This window comes from Panthera uncia, chromosome F2 (genome assembly GCF_023721935.1).
Source record: "Panthera uncia isolate 11264 chromosome F2, Puncia_PCG_1.0, whole genome shotgun sequence".
In the NCBI taxonomy this organism is placed as follows: Eukaryota; Metazoa; Chordata; class Mammalia; order Carnivora; family Felidae; genus Panthera; species Panthera uncia.
The window spans coordinates 39,935,481-39,959,203 of record NC_064812.1 but is presented as its reverse complement, the minus strand read 5'-3'; the positions used below and the strand labels follow the sequence as shown (position 1 = coordinate 39,959,203).

General features: G+C 41.0%; 1 protein-coding gene across 3 annotated transcripts in view; it reads left to right on the top strand.

Annotated features, from left to right (window-relative positions):
* Positions 1-23,723, top strand: part of SDC2 (syndecan 2) — a 100,604-nt gene that overhangs the window by 13,476 nt on the left and 63,405 nt on the right. The window contains exon 1 of one of the 3 annotated variants that reach the window (XM_049633069.1): positions 11,158-11,669. The exons of 1 other annotated variant lie outside the window; for it this stretch is intronic. In XM_049633069.1, coding sequence (XP_049489026.1) covers positions 11,418-11,669 — 252 coding nt within the window. In that variant the 5' untranslated portion in view covers positions 11,158-11,417. Of the gene's footprint in view, positions 1-11,157; positions 11,670-22,535; positions 22,712-23,723 lie in introns of those variants that run through there. One more of the 3 variants, XM_049633070.1, reaches the window with a different exon arrangement.

Genomic DNA, 23,723 nt, shown 5'->3' with positions numbered 1-23,723 from the left:
GCACTGAGCCCCACGTGGGGCTCGAACCCATCAAACCCACAAACGGTGAGATCGTGACATGAGCTGAAACCACGAGTTGAACACTTAACTGACTGAGCCACCCAGGTGCCCCACCCATATTCTGATTTCTTTACCAATGTGGAGCCTATTGCTTTGATGGCTTCTCTCCATAAGCTTGTGTCTGGTGATGGGGGAACTAAGGAGTAGAATTCACAGGGTCTCTTTAAATTCTCAGCTCTGCCAGTGTCTGGCTGTGTGACCTCGGGTAGATTACTTAGTCTCTCTCTGCCTCAGTTTTCTCATCTGTAAAAAGGAGATCAGTCACAGTAGCCACCTCATGGTGATGCTGTGAGGATTAGGGAGTTCTTGCATGTCAAGCATTTAGAAGCGTGCCCGCTGTGGAGTCAGCACTGGTCTCTGTTGATGCTGATTGAAATGGACGGCTGATTAGATGTGCTGATCAAAGAAGAGAGGATCCTCTTCGGAGTTTTTGAACCTGAGACTGAGAAAAATGATGGTGCCATGGACCAGATGGGAAAGAAAGGATAGGCTGATTTCTTTCTTCTTTTTTCTTAATGTGGCTATTGTGTTTTGGTGAAAAGAAAAGGTATTTTAGCCTCTCCAGCTCTTAGCTCTGGAGAGCGAGGGGCATATTCTAGATCACTGACTCTCACCCCTTCCTGCTCATTAAACTCATCTGAGGAACTCTGAAAAGCTCTGTATGCCTGGGCCCCACCTGGGACATCAGACTCCGTGGGAGGTGGGGCCCAGCTGTCTGTAAAAGCTCGCCAGGTGATTCTAGCTTCCAGAAGGTTTGAGAACTACTGCTCTGGGTGCCTTCATGGACTCCTCCAGCTTAGAGGCAAGTCTAGCAGGTAAGATTTTGTCTTCTTCTTCTTAAGTTTATTTATTTTGAGAGAGAGCAAGAGAGAGAAGGAAAGCATGAGTGGGGGCAGGGCAGAGAGAGAGAGGGAGAGAATCCCAAGCAGGCTCCTTGCTGTTAGCTCAGAGCCCGATGTGGGGTTCCAACCCACGAACTGTGAGATCATGCCCTGAGCCGAGTTCAGATGCTTCACCAACTGAGCCACCCAGGCACCCCAAGGTTTTGTCCTCTTAAACCATGTTTCCTGTTGCTTGTGACCAAGCCCCACGGATTGCAGTGGCTTCCCAGGACTGCCCTGCTGCCCGTCACAGTCCAAAGCTGTATACAAGAGGATATGCTTGCTCCCTTTGGGATTCTTCCTTTTCTACTCTTCTCTTCAACATCTTTTTCTGTTGGCTCATACTTTTCTGATAGTTTATGTTGGTACCTTATGATACATGCTCTTTACACAGAAGATTATATATGTATAAATTAAGTCTTTCTGAGGATATCTTTAAAAAAAGGAAACATTTCCCTTTCCTTTCAAAAACTTTCCTTAGTGGAACAAAGGATGCTTGTCCTCCTGGCCTGGTTGCAGAAAAGCATGTTTGGTCAGCTTATTAGATTTGCCTGAGTTCATGCTTTGAACAGAGAGATTGTGTTTTCCTGATTGGGAATGTGTCCTAGAACTTGTCTGAAGTTACTGATCATGTATAAGCCCCACACACGTGTCTTAATGATGGTCCTTTTCTTCAGTTTATACTTTATTACTTCAGCTCAGCTACTTGGACCTCGTTCAAGTTGAATTAGTTCCATGGAAGTCTACTGTTTCCGGGGTTGAAGTAGGGAAGAGCGAGTGCTTTTGGCTATCCTGTGAATAAGACGTCTGAGTTGTCTTTAGTTCTTGCTTCAGTAAAAAAGCAGCGGCCCATTATCTAATCTATTCATAGTTTACTTTGTTCAGATATCTAATTTGGGAACATGTTTGCCCTCACTCAATTCTGAAACACAATTTTCCATCCCTTGAATAAAGGGGGCTATCTTTAATTGACTCAGGAAAAAAAAACCTTGTTTAAGAGTTCTAGAGTTTTCAAAGCTTTTAAAAATTGCTCTGCAGGATAACATTAAAGTGCTCACCCTTTAGAAACTGCCACTCAACATGTATCTATCCTACAATGGAGTTGGAAGGAGGATTATTCTGAGCAAGCTGTTAAACCATTTGCTAGGATTCATATGCTTTTAAACCTAGTAAGTCTGTAATATCTAGAATGAAATTCAACATTGCTGTTTTTTTTTGGGGGGGGGGACAATAGGTGTAAATGTCTTTCCAAAGTATGAAGCATACATGTAGACTAATCTTAGAACTTAAGGGAGTGGAAATGTGAATTCTACCCCCTCCAACCTTAGTGTGTCCCTGACACATAGATGTTGCAGAGCGCTGATATAATACAATTTGTACATAGAAGTGTTTGTTCTCATGGGGCACCTGGGTGGCTTAGTCAGTTAAGCTCAGGTTATGAGCTCATGGTTTGTGGGTTCGAGCCCCACGTGCAGTTCTGTGCTGACAGTTCAGAGCCTGGAGTCTGCTTCAGATTCTGGGTCTCCCTCTCTCTCTGGCCCTCCCCAGCTCACGGTTTTCTCTCTCTTTCTCTGTCTCTCTCACAAATGAAATAGACATTAAAAAAAATTAAAGAAGTGTTTGTCCTCAGTGGAACTTGGAGTCTATCGGGAGAGTCATTAACCCAGGCATTAGGTCAGTTCTCTAAGTGTGGACAGGTCAGCAGTATCTGCATCACCTAGGAACTTGTTAGAAATGCAGCTTCAGGGCCTGACTCCAGACTGACTGAGTCAGAAATCTGAGAGTAGGACTCTGCTTTAAAAAGCCCACCGGGTGATTCTGTTGCATGCTACTAGAGATTGAGAGCTACTGAGAGTGGTTCCCACCCCTGCTGTCCCAGACACTATTGAATGAGAGCCCCTGCTTGTGGGGCCTGGATATCAGCGTTTTGTTTTTGTCTTTTTTTTCTGAGCTGCCTTGGTGATTCTAATGTGCAGCCATGCTTGCGGGCCGCTGCATTAGGGCCTCGCTACTCAAAATGTGGACGCTGGACCAGCATGAACATCACCTGGGAGCTTGTTAGAAATACAGAATCTCAACCCCACCTGAGACTACTGAACTGTAATTTGCATTTTAACAAGGCTTCCGGTGACTCATAAGCACATTAAAGTTGGTGAAAACAATATAGAAATAGTGAGTTTTCTTCCTAGAAGCCGGTTCTAGAATGCCCTTCATTTACAAGTTTTGTGAGGTAGGCAGCACAGCAGCTTTGTTTGGCTTCTGCCTGGTGTTGACTCAGGGAAGCTGGCATCGATCCGGGGGAGACAGTTGGCGTGGTAGCTATTGCTAAAAGGACCTGGGACCCTCGGGTGTAACAACAGCCCGTAAGCCGTCATCAAGGGAGTGATGGCAGTTAAGACACTTGCAGGTGGTAGCAGCAAAAATCCCAACGCAGATTGGCATGAAGAAATCAAAAGGAACATTGTGGCTCAGGTAATGGGGGAAGTCCAGGAATGTGAATAAAGGAAAAGATAAATCTGTTTATCTTTGGCAGATTGGTAAGTGCTTTTCTTTTAAAATGTTTTCAGTGAAGTGGTTTGCATCTTTAACTGCTAAAGATTGTATAAATAGAGGCCTTTAGCACATCAAACAATGGTGAGTGCTACACAAAGGATGAATTGCTGTGTTTACCCTCTCATTTGCAAGATTTTGTTTCCTTCAAAAATCTATGTGTGTGTATATATTATATACATATATATGCTATATATATATGCTATATATATATATATATATATATATGTATCTTACTCATTACAGAGAGGATTTGAGGTGATTTCCATGACTGCATACCTTTTCCACAACCTTTAGAAGAAATTATATAAATGGTTGAATTATACTCCTGCAACCAGAGCTTTCTAAAAGCTTACCGTGTAATGTTTTTTGAAAAAAGTTTTAACAGTCTTAAATGACAGAAAAATAATACATGATATTCAAAATAACATGCTATTTCCAAGCTTCTCAACTGAATGCTTATTGTCCTTTTAATAAAAATGTGGACTGCAGGCACATTTGATGTAAATGAATTAAAAATTTCATTTGCCCAGAACTTTGTGTATTACGTTAATATGATTTACCCAAAACACTATTGTTGGTTTAATAAATATTAAGAGAACATTTGTGAGTTGCCTCCTGGTGTTTGCTGTTTCTCTCCTTGGGCATTAACTACTCTTGTGAGTCTTTACCAGACTATTTTTGTTGTTTTGTGCCTTGAGGTATAAATAGAGGCAGAGAACCCGGAAGATTCAAACAAATTCCATACCATAAACTATTTGCAGATGTGTTTAGTATTCATTCAGGAGAATTAGTCTATTTAATGTAAAATTACTTTCTTTTAGTACTCTAGAAGTGCAAGAGGTTCAGTTTTTATTTTACTGGAAATTTCAAAAACAGGAGTAAAAAGATTTTCTGGGGGTGCCTGGGTGGCTTAGTTGGTTGAGCATCTGGCTTCGGCTCAGGTCATGATCTCATGGTTCCTGAGTTTAAGCCCCGCATTGGGCTCCCTGCTGTCAGCGCGGATCCTTGTCCCCCTCTTCTCTCTGCCCCTTCCCTGCTCGTTCTTTCTTTCTCAAAAAAAAAAAAAAAAAAAAAAAACTTTCTGGAAAGCATCATCATTGACGAAACACCAGGAAGATATAATGTAATGACTTATATTTGACCCTTTGTCTTCCTGGATCTTCCTTCTTTTGGACAATCAGGAATGAAAGGTGTGGAGGCTTTTAAAGGGGCAGATTTTGATTGAATGGAAGGAAGACCTTTCTAAAAAGTGGTCACAGAGGGAATAGACCACTTCAGAAGTAGCGAGGCCCCACACCTAGAGGTAATAAGCAAGCGTGTGTTTGGCTGTTTGACATCTTCAAAACCTCAGCTAGCTGGGAGGTTAGCTGATGTTTACAGCTTCCTACTAACCTTAGATTCTGTCATTCTTACCGTATGTTAAAGTTGAAGGCTGGGCCACTTAAAATATATTTTGTTTCCTGTCCTGATAACTTGGCCTGACTGAAACTAGACATCAGGTTTGGCCCTTGGTTGAAGGAGTACGGCATTCTGGGACAAACTTTCTGTAAACTAACCACAAAACCTCTCTTTGCCCAATTCAGGGGACGGTGTAATTATTGAAATTTGGTGTTCTCCAAACTTCAAGTGGCCCTGACAGGTACTTAATCAGGTGGAATAGCCAGCTTGACTGATGTGAGCCAGAGAGATGTGTACCTGGGAGATAAAGTTGCAGTGGGTGGCCTTGAGGGGGTAGGAAGAGAGCCTCTAGAGGTGGAGAGGCACAGGGTCTCTAAGGTCACAGGGAAAGGGGCCACTGGCAGAGGTTTGGGAGGTACCTTTGGCCTGGTAAGCATTCATTCCTCCACTGGTTTGCCACACCACACAGACCGACTGGTCGAGGGCAGTCATGTCGTGCCATGATCACACATGACCCATGGTTCCTAGCACAAAGCTTTCCTCGTGAGGCTCAAGCAGCCATTGTGAAAAAACAAGACTGAAACAAATGGTGCACAGGGACTCTGGGTTAGGAGCCATTTCTTTACCTCTTTTGCCCAAATAGCATGCACTGTGTGTTTCCTTCTTTATCCTGGGTGAAGCAAGGGAATAGCAGACAGGTAGCCAAAAGACTTGGATTCTTGCAGCTGGCCTTCCTCTCTGACTCTCGATTTCAGCTTAGGTCATGATCTCTTGGTTCCAGGGATCTAGCCCCTAGTCCGGCTCTGCACTGGCAGCACAGAGCCTGCTTGGGATTCTCTCTCTCCCCCTCCCCCACCCCTCCTATGCACACACATGCTCTCTCTCTCTTCTCAAAATAAACATTAAAAGAAAGAAAATTTCCCAAATGCCTATAAAATTGATGGGAAGAGTTATTATGAAGCAGGTGAAAAATGTGATCATGACCTGTGATCTGACCCCCCCCCCCCCACTAATACCCCCAGTTTCCAGCTCATTAGCCCCAGGCTGCCAGAGGAAAGGAGCCTTTCCAGGCTGATGGGCCTAGTACAAAGTGCTGTCCTCACCCTGCCTGATTTGAATTTTCTGGGTGGCAGTGGGATGGATTTGTTAAAAAGGCACATTCTTGGTTCTGACCTTAGTCCCTGTATTTGAATGTGGTCAAAATGTACCGAAGTTACAGAATAACTGCTCTGGCTGAGTGACCAGAAAGCTTGGACTAAGTTTCTGTGGACCCCACTTCTATGCTCCTCTTTTGGTGCTTTTAGTTCCAGCTCTGAGGTCCTCTACAAAATGCAAGATTTGCCACTGAGCTCCGGATCAAGACCTACATTATTGGGAAAGCGGTCATTTCAAAAAAGTGCAGTTTATCTGGTCATGCAATAGGCTGAATGTCAAACAGTATCTTTTATGCTACTTGCAGCTAATGTACCTAATATTTAACAGCTCTCTTGAGATTTAACTCCCATGCTACAAAAAGTCACCCACTTAAATAAAGTGTACTGTTGAGTGGATTTTAGTATTATCACAGAGGCATCGGTCACCACAGTCTAATTTTACAGCATTTTCATCATCCCCAAAAGAAACCCTGTATTCGTCAGCAGCCGCTTCTCATTCCAGTCCCCAGCAAGTCCTAGGCAGCTACCCACTTACCTTCTGTTTCTGTAGACCTGCTTATCCCAGACCTTCTGTGTGAACGGAATCCTCCGATGGTTGGTCTTTGTGACCAACTCTCTTCACTTAGCATGACGTTTTCAAGGTTCATCCACGTCTGAGCGTGTGTCAGGACTGCATTGCTCTTTATTGCTAAACCACACCCCGTTGTATGGATATGCCAAATTTTGTTTACCCATTCGTCAGGTGATGGACATTTTGGTGGTTTCAACATTTTGGCTATTAGGAGTAATGCTGCTTTGATCACTCACGTACAAGTTTTTTGTGTGGATGTATGTTTTCGTTTCCCTTAGGTCATGTGGTAACTCCATGTGGAACATTTTGAAGAGCTGCCGAACTTTTCCAAAGTGTCTGTAACATTTTACGTTCCCGCCACAGTGCACAAGGCTTCCAGTCTCTCCACATCCTTGCTCGTGCTTGTTACTGTCTGTCCTTTTGCTTATAGTCATTCTGGTGGATGTGAAGCGGTATCTCATTGTGGTTTTGCACTTACCTAATGACTAATGATGTTGAGCATCTTTTTGTGTTCCTGTTACCCATTTGTGTTTCCTCTTTGGAGAAAGGTCTTTTTAAATCCTTTGTTTTAAAATTGGGTTATTTATCTTCTCACTGAATTTTAAGAGTTCTTTATATGCTCTTAATATAAGTCCCTTATCAGACAATTCATTGATATTTTCTCCCATTCTGTGGGTTGTGTTTTCATTCTTTTGATAGTGTTCTTTGAAGCACAGAAGTTTTCAATTCCTATCAAGTCCTATTTATCAATTTTTTTCTTCTGTTGCTTTTGGTGTTATATGTAAGAAACTATTGCCTAACTGAAGGTTGCAAAGTGTTATTCCTGTGTGTTCTTCGAAGAGTTTTGTGGTTTTTAGCTATTACATTTAGGTTTATGATTCAGTTTGAATTTTTGCATATGTTGTGGAATGAACGTTCATTCTTTTTTTTTTTTTTTTGCACGTGTTATTTAGTTGTCCCAACACGTTTCGTTACAAACGCTGTTCTTTGCCCCGATTGTATGGCCTTGGCACCCTTGGTGAAAATCATAAATGTAAGGATTTGACCATAAATGTAAGGATTGACCATAAATGTAAGGATTTATTTCTGGAGTCTCAATTTTATTCCGCTTATTTATTTACGTGTGTGTGTGTGTGTGTGTACACAAACACAAGGGCATGTTAAACTTGGTTGTGAATGCTGTCTTTCCTTTGGCTTCAATTTAGGCAGATAGGAAATGGAACAAAATTTAAAAAGTAGGAATTTCAGACATTAACTACATAAGGAGACTTGGCCACGAGGTCCCTCAAGCCTCTATTGAGTCCACTTGCCAGGGATACAGAGAGTAGGTAGCTGGGTGGTTGATATGCTTCTCTTATTATTCCTTTCTCCCCCTTCCTCCTGAAGTGGAATATGTTGTGGAATGTTTTGGAGTGGGGCACATTTTAGATCTCTGGTCTTGGCTTAGCCTTGCCGGTCAGGACTCGGTTAAGTGATCGTCAGGAGATCTGAATCTCCTTCACCCTGCATATGGATTCTTGGGCCTGAAGCCTTTGGCTGTAAAATGAAAGAGCTTGACTAGATTCTAATGCTTCTCCCCCAATACCCCAATCAACTTGAAATTCTGTGATTTGTGTGCCTGGCCATCCCCTAAAAAGTGGTACATCTCATCATTGTCCTCTGTACATAAAACCAAAGGAATAAAGACCCCTTATTATTTTTACTCCTATTTTCCTGCTGATTCTGGTGGGAAGAGGCTGGGAAACAAACAAATAGTGGGAATGAGTGACTAGCCCTCCTGTTATTTAGTGTAATGGTATAAAAAGACTAGTCATGTGCTCTTAATGTTTCTTGGTTATCTTTATGTTTAAAGACGAAATGCATGACATGGCGAAAGGAAAACACAAGATTTTGCTGTATGCAGTATGCTTCTGCCTTGTGGACATAGTTGGAGAGACTGCCTTACCTTGAGAGCAGTTAACTACAGATAAAGAGTGAAACTTACTTCAGAAATGTCTTAATTTTATTCTTGGGTTCCTGGGAATTTAGAAATATAGGCTTTTAATTATTCACAGCTGGTGCATGAATAGAGTGGTAATAATAATTAGGAATAAAATGGCTCACCTCTTAAGCTGTTAGTTTTAATCCCCTAAATTTTTTTGATCTGAAGTCTTGAAGTCTGGCAAAGTCTTGAAGTCTGGCAGAGTCTTCAAGTGGAATATTTGGAGGAGGTCCATCCTAGGTTTTGGTCAGGAAGTATGCAAATCTGCCTTGTCTTGCTAATTTGTTACAAGGGTTTTGATGGTTTGATTTTCATGCCTTCCAACGAAAAGCACACGTCACACAAAGCTAACCCACACTTAACAGAATTTATCTGGACATCCTCGCTGCAGACCCCCGTTAGGTGGAAACCAGAAAGAAGTACCATCAGCCTGCATCAAAGTATATGGGGCACTTGTAGCTTCCGATGTGGTCCTCCGCAGCAGGACCATTTCTGCTGGAGGAACTTGGGCTTGTTAGGGGAGAGAGCCTTCGCTTTAAAGGCTCTTGTGAATGGAGGCTGAACCAGGTGCTGCCCTCACAACTTCCTTGGGATAAGAAGAACTCTTTCAATTCTGATAGTAGTCTTAAAAATCATAAAGCTGATAAAACAAGATATTTACAACCCCCTTTTTATAAAATCCTTAAATTCCAAAGTATTAATACAGTTTATTGGAAGAGTTTACTTCCCATGGTTTCTTAATGTTTCATCAGAGACCTGTTTCAAAATGATCAATACTTATTAGAGAGTAAGTATAAAAAATAGCATGTGTTCTTGAAGAATGATTTGGATTGAAGTTGTATTCTGAGAAATTTTAAAACAGCACAATAGATGTTTTCTTTTTAATGTTTACTTATTTTGAGAGGGAGAGAGAGAGAGAGAGCAAGCAGGGGAGAGGCGGAGAGGGGGAGACACAGAATCTAAAGCAGGCTCCAAGCTCTGAGTTGTCAGCACAGAGCCTGACGCGGGGCTCGAACTCACGAACCACAAGATCATGACCTGAGCCAAAGTCATACGCTTAACTGACTGAGCCACCCAGGTGCCCCAACAAAATAGATGTCTTATGGGAACATGTAATTGTATCAAATTATTACCTTGGCTACTTGGGGAGAAGAAAAAGCTCAACTTTATATTTCTTATGTCAAATTTTTGATCGCAGTTAACTTTACATTATTTTAGAAGTAGTCATATAACCTTATTTGTGTGAACAAATTGGTACTTTTCCTAACTAATGCTGGCCACTAATTTGGCTGTTAGTAAATAGTTATTAACTGAAACTAAGTGATTCTCCTAATACATCATCTTTACCTTTCTCCCCGGACTTCCTGGAACAAGATGACTTTTGTCAGGTATAGTTGATAGAAGAATCCTGCCAGGGAGACTTTGCAGTGACAACCTTTTTACACTTGGAAGCACACCTTGTAAAAAGCTCTCTTGAATCACAAGTGGAACCCATTTTACGAGGTTAACCTGTTTAAGTCACCTTATATTTCCAGGAAAACAAGATAGAATTATTTTTACTTTAGGGCCATGGCCCTTCAGTGAAGAGAGGCTGTGACTTCATGGAAACACTAATCAGTGTTAGAAATTAGTGTGATATCTATAAATTCAGCAGTTTCCAAACGGGTGGTTTTTGCTACTTTCCTCACTTTTGCAATTTCATGAAATCTTGTTTGTCAGAGTGAACAGAGGAGCAGTAATAATTCCACTAATAAGGAGTTCTCTATCCCTGCCCCTCAAAGAGCCTCCTTTCCCATCCCAGACTGTTTATATATGATCAGCATGTGGACACCGTGCATGCTTATGTTTTAAGTATTTGCTTCTGGAGAGCCAGCTTGAAAAAGCAAAACAGAAAAATCCATTGGCGTTTTGAGAGTTGAATCCGCAGAAGATGTTGTTTGCAATGTGCCGAAAACATAAGGTCCAAACAGCCGGAACAGGCCTGGTGCCAGGCAATTTCACTGTGAGAGAAAGAGGAGGTCTGAAGCAGTCCTTTTAGGATTATCTCCAACTCAGCAGCTGCTGTCTGAGTTTGATTATGCACATCCTGCTCTGGGAGACCTGCATTAACCCTCGGGGCCCCTGGGGAACATCAGGGCTGTCTTTTCAACAAAAGACTGTTCCCCTGGACACCCAAGGGCAAAAGCCAAAACAGTGTGGAGGTTAAAAGAAGGTGGAGCTTTTGAAGATTGAATTTGAGAGAACAATCTAGGAAGAAGGCTGTAGAATTTCGGGCTTGCAAGTGCCTTTTAAGTAAGACCCTTTAATTTTACTGGTGGGGAAGCAAAGGTGAAGCTGAGTGACTTTGCCCAAAGAGAACCAGTCAGAACCAAAATTCAGGACTCCTCATTCTCTGGTTAGAGCTGTTCTACATCCTACCACATTCTTGATGACCCAATTCTCATGTCAATACAAACCCTACCCTTTCGAAAACTGAGGACGAAAGGGAAGAAACTTTAAAAAAAAACATTTTGGAATTCTGTATTAACCACCTTTTATAGACGGTCCAGGCATATTCAGGTTTTCCTTCCAAGCAGTAGTGTTTTATCATTGTGTAAGTCTTAGGTGAGCAGCAAATACATTATTCCAGTAAATTCTGTGCATGATTCTTAAATCATGTTGGGAGGTGTTGGGAGGCAGAACAAGCATATTGGAGAGAGGTGTTGGGAGGGAAAACTGGAAATGGGAAGACCGCTCTGGAAACTAGGAAGGATGTTGGTGTAATGAATCTTTTGTTCAACTATGGCGGTCTGGAGCAGGGCTGCAGCCTCTGAAGATTTATGGCCTCCAGTCTGGAGAAGGTAGGTGGGCTCACATTATCTGTGTTGAGGAGCCTGTGTGGGGTCTTTGAGCCTAAGGTTGTCCAGGTAACAGAAGGCTTTGTCCAGGTAACAGAAGGCTTTGTCAAAGAAGATGGCCATCTCGCATTCTTTGAGAGTAATGTGTTGCTGTTTATTCCACGTCTGTGTCGGGAATTGAAAATTTTCCCTGCTTTGTGGTCAGCAGGATCCCCAGTTTTCTTCCTTTTAAAGGTTGGGAAGATAATTTCTCTTGGAAAAGAATACGTTAAGTCCAAGGATATCACTCAAATGGGGGAAGCGCTCTTGCCAGTTGAGCTGAGTTGTTTGATATAATGGAACTATTTACCATTGCTGACCTAAAAGGTATTGATTAAGCAAGAGAGAAAAATCATGATGCTCTTACTCATTCAAATTCCAAGTGAATCTGGAATCTGTTGTTACATGTTTTAACAGTGGGATTTTTTTTTCTTAATAGCAGTGTTTTTAATTGCTTTATTCATCTTCAAAGGTGAGTGTGAGCTGAGTGTCCTTCTGTGTCCCCCATTCTTTCTACGAAGCTTAAAAGAAAATGTTACATTTTGGATACTCTTTTGAGATATGGTGAATGTCTTTGTCTGCATTTATTCCTCTTCTAAGATTTTGGTGACCTCTAGCTGTAAATAAAGGGGAAAAGAGAGGTCTGGAGCGCACAGAAGGAGGAGACCTCTCAAACAGGCAGTTGTAAGAGTTCTTTCAGAGCTGTGCTTCGGGTAATATTTTTTATTCAGTGGCCTAATTAGGATATACCCATGTCTGCTTAGTGACTGAGCTTTTCGAAGTCCTGTTGGCCTGAGTCTTTCAAGTGTTGACCAGATACTTTTACCCTCTTCTCTGGCGGGAGACGAGTTTGGGCAGAAGGGAAAGCTACTGTTGTTTTTGTTCTTCACCAAAGACCAACTTTTTGGATACCTTTGGTGAAGGTATCAAAAAGTGGTTGGTTAATCCTTTCCTCCTTTGTTTCCCTTAATGGAAGATAGCAGTGGCTCTTTGCCCCCATTGAGAAACACTGTGTCAATGCTGTTAGAATGTTGTAATGATGTCAAAAGAAGTAACTAAAGTGATTTTTCTCTGTAAGAAGTTACTCCAATTTATATGACCTATTATAAAACTTTTTGGAGAGCCCTTTGGACGGCTGTGGATGGGAAAATAGATTAAGGACCTGTGATCTGTGTTTATTTCATAGTTATGAAGGTGTGCAATTGGATGTTTAGCAAAATGGGCCGTCTCAGGATATAGGGTGTAAGATAAATCCTCTGTGTGTACTGCTTCCAAATCCTCACCTTGACCAGAAGTAACAGTCTTCAGGTGGTAGCTTTCTCTAGGCAGAGGATCTATAGGTCTGTTTCTGGGTTAGTTTTACACAAATGAAGTTCTCTCCTGCTGTTCTTGCCTGGGATTGGAATTTTTCCTTTTCACTGCTTGTCACTTGGCTTTTGAATGGAAATATGTCCTTCCTTTCAGAGCCAGAAGATTCTGGTTAATTCATCAGGAAAAATTTCTCCGTGGAGTTATTAATTCAGCTTCTCCATAGTATAGGGCTCACACTACAGTGATAAACCTCTGAATTTGAAATCTCTTCTAAATATCTTTTTTCCTTCAAAAAAAAGAAAAGAAAGAAAGCATACAATGCATTTCTGAGCAGCTAAAAATCCCACATTGTATAGCACTGTCATTCTCTATAATCTCTTTTTAGAAGATTTGGTGGTGTTTTGCTGCTTGAGCTCAACTACGTTAACATGAAGTTTTAGGCTTTTGAAGTGTAGAAGTGGTTCAGGATTAATAACCGGAAGACCCTTTAGATTCTCTTGAAGAAGAAAGATGAATATCTGGTGAATATACATGAATATCACATATTTGAAAATGTTATTTATGAATGTGCCTTGTGAGTTAAGCTTGTCCTGGTGGGCTGGGCCTCTTCCAGGGGGAGTGTTTGGACTCCAAGGTGCTTTGAGAGAGGAGTCTTTCATTCTTGGCATTCTGGGGGAGATTTACATCTGTAAGCCGGATAAAAATATGTGGAAAGGTGATTAGTTTAATTGGCCCAGTGTTATAATTATCCAGTAGGAGGTGACTGTGGGATGGCTATTATAGTCCAAAATGCCTGGTAGGAAGGGGAGGAGACTCATTGAGAGAACACCAGCAACATTATAAACGTGGTTTAAACGTGCACTCAGTAACAAATTACCGCGTAAGAAGGTAAGAGGAGTTCTTAACTATTTGGGACAAGAATCTATCCCCACAAAGAGGTGGGCTTTTTTCAAGGATAATTGTGGGGGAATTCTAGTGATTTCTCTTTCCTTAAAATAGTAACAGGATTTAGGGGAAGTAAACTCACTTGAAGTGTTTGTAACATTAAGACCGTCATTCTACAGTTGTCGCTCCACTCAGGGTGGCCACAATGGTGGTGGTGTTTTAGCCTCTTTCAGAAAAAAAGCCCAGTGCAGGGTCATGTTATAAAGTGGAGTATTTTTCTTTGACATCAAAGGGCGGGGAATGTTCTACAGACAGTGAGCTAAGAAGTAGGGAGCAGGCATTCAGTACTTGTGTTGGGAAACTATGTGTGGAATGTCATAGTTCATGGACCAGGGACCCTGAAGTGAATCCAGGTGCCTGCATGGTGCTGTTTTCCTGGAGCAAAATGACTGTAGGCAGAAATTGCAGCCAGATGAACCAAAAATAAAATTGATGGCTTTATTGGACGTTCTTTTCATGAAATCTAACTTTCTAATGTGCACATATATCACTCTGGGGATGTCATTATGAATGGCTGACCTTTTGTTTGGGGGAGCTGCTGTTCACTGTGCAGCTCCACTCAGCTCGGCTTTGATTCTGGCCCACATCTGTTGAACATGTGAAATGGTGTGTGTGTGTGTGTGTGTGTGTGTGTGTGTGTGTAAATTTTCCCCCCTCTGAAGCACACTGACAACTGACTAAAAAGATTTAATGAAAACCAGTCAGAAGTAATTTCAGTTAGATATTCCAGCTTAGGGTATTAGCTCTTTTGGTTTCAGATGCAGAAGTTATAGCTTCCTTAAAAGTCATGGTTGAAGGCAGGAAGTCTCCTTGGACAGGGAACTGGGTTTCTTTGTCTTAGCTTGCCCCACTGCTGCCCCGGGTTAATGATTGCAGGGTGGCTGGGAATAATGAACCAGTGCTGCAAAGCTTGTTATCAACACGCTTGAGTGATACTTAAAAATCTTTCCTCTTCCATCTTCCCCCTTTCCCATAGAAGTCAGAGCACTGCTGTGGTTACACCTCATAAATACTGCAGACTCCATTGGGCTATCGAATGGGACCTAATGTAGTGTCATTTCTGCACTTCAGTGGGTGGTTCTTATTTTTGTGTGGTTTACTGCTCAATCTTGCAACGATGTGATGTTTGAGAACTTTCTAACAATTATTGTTCTTTTATGGAACCAGAATTTGAGCGAGACAAGACTTTGACTGTTATTTAACAGGCCACCTAGATTTCCATATGAGCTTTAGAGGACATGTCTAAGACCATACCCTACTGGATCCCCAGATCCTTTTTTTTTTTTCCCCCTTGTTTTTTCTTTTTTTTTTAATTTTTTTTTTCAACGTTTTTTATTTATTTTGGGACAGAGAGAGACAGAGCATGAACGGGGGAGGGTCAGAGAGAGAGGGAGACACAGAATCGGAAACAGGCTCCAGGCTCCGAGCCATCAGCCCAGAGCCTGACGCGGGGCTCGAACTCACGGACCGCGAGATCGTGACCTGGCTGAAGTCGGAGGCTTAACCGACTGTGCCACCCAGGCGCCCCTTTTCTTTTTTTAATCCAAGGTTACTCCTGAGCCTTCTGAATCTGCTGGGGGAGTTGTGGGACTGGCCTCTGGCCTGAAGGGGAGAGACAGGTATCATTTGAGAAGGTGGTGGCTCCATACAACAGTCTTTTCCTGAAGGTTGGGTGACTGCAGTTCTAATACTTGGGCCTGTTTTGGATGTCAGAGTCCTATTCTTCATTTTTGGTGACTGCTGCTGATTATTGGCATCGACCCATCCACGATTTATCTCGGCAGCTAGTATGATGCCTGACCTACGGTAGATGCTCAGTAAATATTGGTTGACTGAATGTAACCTCCAGGGGTAGAGAGGGAGGCCTGGTGACATGTGGGGAGAATGACCATGCTTGGGGATAGGTTCACGAGTTTTACTATTTCTGCTTCTGATGTGTTGGAACCCACCCTCTACAGCAATAGAGGCAAGACTCTAATAGCATAAATACCACTAGAATCATTCTGTTTTCCATTACTGTCATCCCTGTCACTGCTTGTCTACCACAGGAGAGTCCTAACTGTTCTGCCTCTGTCAGTGCTTTAACACTAATCCAGCTGTCCAGCTCTCATCGTTGTCTTTATCCTTCTAAGACAGAAATCTGATCAGGGCACTCTCCTACTTAAATGCCCTGCCGTGGCTCCCTGTTGCTTCCGATAAAATCCATACTTTGTTAGTGGGTCACACGGGGCCCCATGTGGTCAGGTCCTGCATGCTTCTGCAGCATCAAACCCCAAAGTCTCTCTGCACCCTGCATGTAGTGTGTGCAGCCCTGCCGGCTGGTCAAGTGGGGGCTCTAATCTACTAGGTGGAGTTAGAGTCCTGGGGTTTTAAAACCAGGGGATTTTAGAACTTGCATTGAATGTTTGGAACAGGAGTGGAATAATTCATGTTAAGTAACCAGGGAAAATTGAGATGTTAAGAGATCTTTGCATGTAAGCCTTCAAAAATCAGTTTAATAAAAAGTTTGTTTTTCAACTGATTCTATAGTTCATCTGGAAGAACACATGTGTGTGTATAGGTTCATACACACACACACACACATATGTGTGTATATGTATATATACACACACACACACACATTTTAATTTGGAGAAAGAATGAGGCAAAGATGTGTACCACTGGAGATTAAAACATATTATAAAGCCATAATAATAAAAGATGATGGGAGTGTAAAAAATATGCAATCAGACAAAATAGCACGTCTCAAATCCTCAGGGTATAGAATAATAGGTGATAAGTCATTGGGGGAAAGGTACAGATTATTTGGTAAAGAAGGTTGTAAAATTGAATACCATAAAAAAAAAAAAATCTTGCCTCAGGTCATATGCCAAAATATCAGTCATGTGAATCGGAGTTAAATGTTTTATTTTTATTTTTATTATATTTTCCTTTTTAACATTTATTTATTTTTGAGAGAGAGAGCGAGCATGAGTGGGGGAGGGGCAGAGAGAGACACACACAGAATCTGAAGCAGGCTCCAGGCTCTGAGCTGTCAGCACAGAGCCCTATGTGGGACTCGAACCCATGGACTGGGAGGTCATGACCTGAGCCGAAGTCACACACTTAACCGACTAAGCCACCCAGGCATCCCTATAATTTACTACTCTTAATTATATGTGTCTCCGTATACAGTAATGGCAAAGAGATAAACCATTGGGGAAAGCATGCCTTACCAAGGGGATTTATGATCCTTAATATCCTAGACGATATGAGGTATCCTGTGTAAGAGACAAGCTGTGTTAGACTCCAGCTTCTGAAATGCTCAAATTATAATTCACAATGTGACTTTGAACAAGATACTCTCTGGGCCTTGATGTCCTCATCTGTAAAAGGAGAGAGTTGGGTTAGATCAGTTTACTGGGTTAGATTCCAGTTTACTCACTGGGATGCCCTTGCACACTGTGCCAAGATTCAGATGCTCCTTGGCCCTTAGGGTAGCTGGATGGAGCCTAGGGGTAGCTGGTGAGAGCATGGGGAGGAGGCCACAGATCTATCACCTCTGGCCAAGAACAGCCATTTGTTTCCCCCAGGGAGTTGTGCAAATAGTACCACAAATCACACTTAATGTTTGAAGCCTGTATGAGGTGAGTTGCTTTAAATTCAGGAGGTGAAAACTAGGTGGAAAAGGAGATAATTTAAAATATAATGAACCTCTCATCTTTCCCACTCAATATTCAATAGCCATATTAAAAAATGAATAGAAGAAAATACATCAAAATGTTATCAGTAAGGGGCGCCTGTGTGGCTCAGTGGATTGAGCATCGGACTGATGAGTTTGGCTCAGGTCATGACCCTAGCAGGCTCTGTGCTGAGTATGGAGCCTGCTTAAGATTCTTTCCCTCTCCCCTGCTCACATACTCTTTCTCTCTCTCTTAAAAAACACTCTTCCACTTTAAAAAAAAAATTATTAAAAAAAAAAAATATATATATATATATATATATATATATATATATATATCAGTAATTACAGTAATCACTAACCTGGTGGGCTTATGGGTAATTTTTATTTTCTTATTTATAATATCCTATATCTTTCAGATTTACTAGGTTAAGAGTGGGTTAAGTTTAAAATAAGACTTGTAATTGAAAACCTCACTTGTAGCCATATTCAGAAATCCATGAGTGACCACTGTGGCTGTTAGTGTTAAGATTCTAACAAAAATAAAATGCCAAACCTGGACTTACTTCTCATGTAAATATCCTGAGGCACTTTCATACCCTGGTTTCTTGCCCAGTGCTTATTTTCAAGGCTGCTTTAAGATCAGCAGTAACCTTTGAGCAGAAAGCCTATCTGTAGAGTGTGTTAGAAGCCTTCTCCTTACTCAGGATACCTTATCTCCAAAGTTGTCTTCCTCCCAGGTTTTCTTCCCAAATGCTTTCTTCCCTCTTTTCCCCTTCCCAGTGATCCCTCCAATCAGGGAATAATCCTTCTTTCCTTGTTCTCCTTGATCCCCAGGGTGTATAGAGTTAGATGTCCCTTGTGCCCTCTTACCTAAGCGACGGAGATTCTGTTTTTAATTTGTCCCTTACATACCACCCTTCTATTTCCAGTATTGTTTTTTCCTCTTCCAGGTTCCTCTTGCTTATTTGCATCTTTCTGGTATTGAGTTGCCTACAACTTTCAGACTTGTAAGGGGAAAGGGGGGGGGGGGATGGTGAGGGCAGGGAGTGTAGGTTTTTTTCCTCCCTTTTGTTGGTTTTGCTTTACTCTGTGGATAAACACTATACACAGTAAAGGTGTTTAAACCCTATTTTTTTCTGGCTTCTCAAACCGGTACTTTTCATTGACTGTAAACATTTTAAGTGTCTAAAACCTATGATTGTTTTGTGCAGATGGTGGAGGTAGTGGACACATGGGGAATTAGAAGTGCCATTATAATTCTTTAGCAAAATTTTAGAGTGATTAATAGTGAGGCCAGCATAAATAATGATGTATGGTCCTTATTTATAAAAGTTAGAATATACTCTGGTGTTTGTATTAAAACTATGCTGAATACAGATAACTTTCTTTTATATAATACCTTAGGATCTTGTAGTGTGCCTTGACATTCTGAATATAGATGTTAACTAAGTTATTAAGTAATAGAAATTTGTAATTGGTAGAATGCTAGTAAACGACATTGTAATTATAGATTTAATTTTTATAGTAATGTTGATTTCTTATAGTGGTGCCAGGGCAGTTTGAGCCATTGTGACAAATTTGTTGAGTGCCTCCTAATTATAAAGTATGCTCTGCAGTGTAGATGATAGAATCACCTAGTTGGCCCAAGCAGTAGCTCCGACTTAAAATTACAGAGTTACAGAATGTCTAAATTAGCATGGACCTTGTGTCCCTCTCATCTAGTGCTTCCCAGCCATTTTCCCATCATGGTGTACCTTGAAAAGGTTTGCATAGCTAACTGTGTGGAAAACAAATGACCTCTTTTGGCTGAAGGTGATGGATCTGGGCCTCCATTGGGGGCTCTGCCCAGCTGCCTTGAGGGCCTAGGGCCGTCAGAATCTTGGTGCAGCTGGGAAACTGTAACCTAATCTAACCCTCCCGATTTATAAGTGAGACACCTCTGTGTTTACACGGGAGATCCAGAGAGATAAAGTAGCTCATTCAAGGTTACATAATGAATTAGTGATGTTAGAGTAGTTAGAATTTGAGCATTTCAGAAACTTGTGTCTCAGTAGGACTTTCTTTTACATCGGATGCCTCATTGTGGTCTTCTTCCAGGACATTAAGAACCATAAAAACATTTTATGGGGCATATTTTCCCAGAAGGTTTATCTCTTTGGCATGTTTTATACAGAGACGTATATGATTAAGAGTCGAAAATTATATATTTCTTTCGCACAACCTGAAGACTAAAAGTTTGTTTTTCAACAACAACAAAACTAAGGTCATGAAACTAAAAACAGCCTAGTGTATGTAAAAAAACAACCAAATATTTACACAAATCAAGAATGTGCTCAAGGTATAAAACCTGTACGCTTGGGAATTGTCTTGCTTTTCAAACTCACTGTTTAAACTCCTTAAGAACACTAGGAAACTGGTTGTCTGGCATGGTTTTATCATTGAGTTCTGGTAAGTTCTCTATCTACCCCATGATATGATTTACCAGTTCTATGTAATGGTAGCCTGGTTCAGTCTTACATACATACATGTGTTATCCTTCACTTGATCATTCCTATCCATAGCTGTGGCAGACCTAGTTCTGAGAGAGGGATGCATACTGGAACATGGCATCTTGCCTTCGGTTCCTTGACTGAACTACAAACTCTACCAGTTAAGTATTACATTTAGGCAGCTTTATGAAACCTAGGAATGGCTTTTTCATGCAGCTTAAAGGCATGATGTCAAATGGCAAAACGCAAACAGGAATGATTTGTGTTTGTCAACCAGGAGCATTTATGGAAATGTCCATGAGGAGTACTGCAGTAATCTGATGATATGGACTTGCCCCTTGAGAAATTTAATTTATGGGTGAGAAATTTGAAAATAGAATGGCTTATTCCAGCTTTCTCATTTTGTTTCTTCATTTAATTTCCCTCTCTCAGAGGCAGAACTAGGTCTGCCACAGCTATGGATAGGAATGATCAAGTGAAGGATAATTCTTCACTGCACTCTGAAACATGGATGCTCCCAGCTAGAGGTTGCATTAATGGCTCAGTGCTATTTCTTGAGTATCTGCTGGATGGGGGACACCATCATATTTAAGTGCCTAGTGTATGCGTGGCAGGGCTTTAGATGATGTGGATGCAGCAGGGACATAGGTACAGTCCTGGCTTCATGGAGCTTGTGCCCAATCTCTGTGGATACTCTGAGAAATATGAAGATGTACCAAGTCAGGAGGGATTCCTGGCCTCTGGGAGCTTGCTTTAAGATTGATTACCTATGAGCTTTCCCTCTGTGGTGATTAGACAAAGAGTCTGATGTCAGTCAGAATACTGGAAACCTGACTGTGTGTTGTGTTTTTGAAAAGCTCTCAAGACTTCAGTCTTCCTCACTGAGGAATTTTCTACCAGAATCTTCAGTAGCCAGTCCAAGCTGACCGTGGCAGTCTGTAATAAAAGAGCTAGTTAATCAAATATAATGCTTTATGAAATAATGAAGGTATATGTCATCAGTACCTTTGTGGGGCTCTATTATGAAAAATAATACAACGTGATTAATTCTGGGGACACTGTTAAAATTTTAGGGGGCTGAAAAGATTGTCTGTGACAGTAAGAATTTTCCTCCTTATCAAAATAATTTATAAATGGTACAGAATAAGAAAGAGGACTAGTGGTCTGGCAATTCTATTTTTTTTTTTTTTAAGATTAAGAAGAAAAAATAAATCTGATCTTAAACCCCTTGGAATTTGAAATCTTGCCTGTGTCCTAGAAGCTTCTTGGGTTGCTCAGGATCCCCAGCCTAAGGTTTATGTCATTATGGCTAATGTCACGGTGTCTAGGTATCTCAGAGCTGACACACAGTTCTCAGGAAATTCTGAAAAGAATATACTTAAGGAGCAAATGCATGCAGTGGGGGTACCCTTTAGGGCTAGCAGGGTTCTCTGTTGGGGGACATAACAAATCAGGCAGTCATACGGTGTCCTGTCAAAAAGACTGCATAGAAATCAGTGCCTTTACGTTCAGGGATGTTAAAAAAACATTACTGACTTAAAGATTTTTCTTTGGGACATGTTGGTTATTTTTTCTGGTTTCAAATGCTATTTTAATGAGTCCAGTACTTTGTAGTGGGGCTGTATAACCTATAGCCATGAATTTTAAGGATAAGTTAGGGGAAAAAAGTCCGTTCTTTCATTCCTTGAGGGCTAATGCACTTAAAAATATCTGTCAGCTTCGTCTTTAAACTCTTTTTATTTAAAGCAACCACCGACTTCAGGCCTAATTGGTTCCTGAACGTTTAGTCTTGAGGCATGGCCATAACACAAACTCTTATTTCCTGTAGGCTGTGTTAAATGTAAAGCTTATGTTTTATATTGGGCTTCCATTCCTGGAAGTTTGTTTTGTGATATAAAAATACATATGAAAATATACAAATGTACTTTTTTTTAAAACAAATATTCACTAAATATTTCATGCCAAAGATACTGAAGATCATAAAACATTCTGTAAATGCTACTTTGGGGGAATTTTTTTCTGTTTAGGCTGAATTGACTGAAGCTTGTTAGAGTCCAATGTTTAAATCTCCCTAGAGCAAATGTAGGTATTTTTCCATTGCTTCAAGGATCTTTAAATTTTGTCACATAATAGGGTTATCTGCCTCAAATTGTTTTGTGCATGAAAAGTGTAGAAATGCAGCTAAGTTTCTTAATTACTAAAAGTTGAAGGAGGGACAGTTGCCATGGCAACTTCTTCAGCCACCCATGCTCTGATATTTCAGAAGGATCTTCTTAGCTGAGCTCTGAATGAAATATTAAGAATTCAATCAAGTCTTCAAGATGCAAAGAGCAGTTGCTGAAGCAATTGTTTTGCCGTAAGTATAGTTAGATCAGACATCTGGGTCTGTACCGTCCCCAGCTGAGAGTCAGCCTTGCCAGTCCACTGACCAAAGCATTGACTTTGGATGTAGTCCTTCGTGGGCCTGATTGCCATCCATTTTGCTTATCCCTGTGTGGCTCTCATGAAAGGCAGTTGCAAGTTGAGCTGTCTTTGGAATTTGCTCCCCAAACATCATTAAGATGTTCTCCTTTAATCTGTATGTGTTTGTGTCTTAAGAAAGAATGCAAAATACAAATTTTGACTAAAAGACCATTTTCTGGTTTTTCTTTTAAACAAGAGGACAAGGTGGTGCCTGGCATTATCTCATAATAACCAGTACCGACCACAGAATAGCATGTGTCTATGTCTACATGAGCTGTTGGAGTTCCTGCCGAAAAGACATTAAAGGAAGATCTTTTATCTCGCATCTTTTCAAAGATGAAACGCATCTAAACGTGAATGACAGGGTATGAAAGTGTTTTCTTCAAACATTTTGGGGCACTGGCTTTTTTTGCTTACTGACCTCAACTAGATTTTGTACTCTATAGGGTTGCATACCTGGTAGAGTATGTATTTGTGGATTCATGCTATGTTGACTCTGATTGAATTTGTATTTAAAAAATTACTGAGTTAGCTTAAGAAAGGAAGAGAAACAACAATCTTGCTTTATTGCTCATTGTCAGGTAAACCTCAATCTATAAATCAATATGTGTTAAGTATAATAGATATTTACCTAGCATTATATACCACAGGGATCAAAAGGAAATATGAGGAATGATCCCTGCTCCCTTTATTTGCCTGGTCTGATTTCCTGGCCAGTTATTAGTGATTAAAAAGCAATAGTACATAAATTAGATTTTCACTAAAATGCATTCTATTCACATTCTTTTCACTCATTCAGTTTTCCTACTTTGCATAACATTTCTGGAATTCGTAGTCTAATGGGTCATTGCCCAAGTTTTCCAATTTTCTAAGGTGTCATATGTGGATCAAGGTATAATTTAACCCTTTCCTACCCTTAGGACATCCTATGATAGAAATTAACAGAAGCAGTTCTAACAGGTTAATGTGGTTGGGAAAATGGGGCCATGTTGACAGCAAGAGTTGACAGAAGACATGCTTTTAAAACAAGTCATTATATTCAACCTTATTGAGATAATTAGTTAAGCCCCTAAGAAGTTTTAGGGAGTAAGAAGATAGAGTACAGTTTTTATTATGAAAATCATGTGTGCTTATGCATTTCTGATGTTCGTTCAGAATCTCAAGATGGCGGGAGGAAAGAAAATGGAAGCTTCTGCCAACTACAGCAGTAATGTCTTGAAGACTATCAGAATTGTACACAGTGGTGGTTTTCAGTGGGGCCTCCTGTGCCCACCAGCCCATCTTGGGAGGTCACCTTGTGGTGACAGTTGCTGCCCAGAGGCCTTTCCCCCTTCTTTTTTAAACTTCTGTGGCTTTGGAAGCCAGGATTTGAAAAGG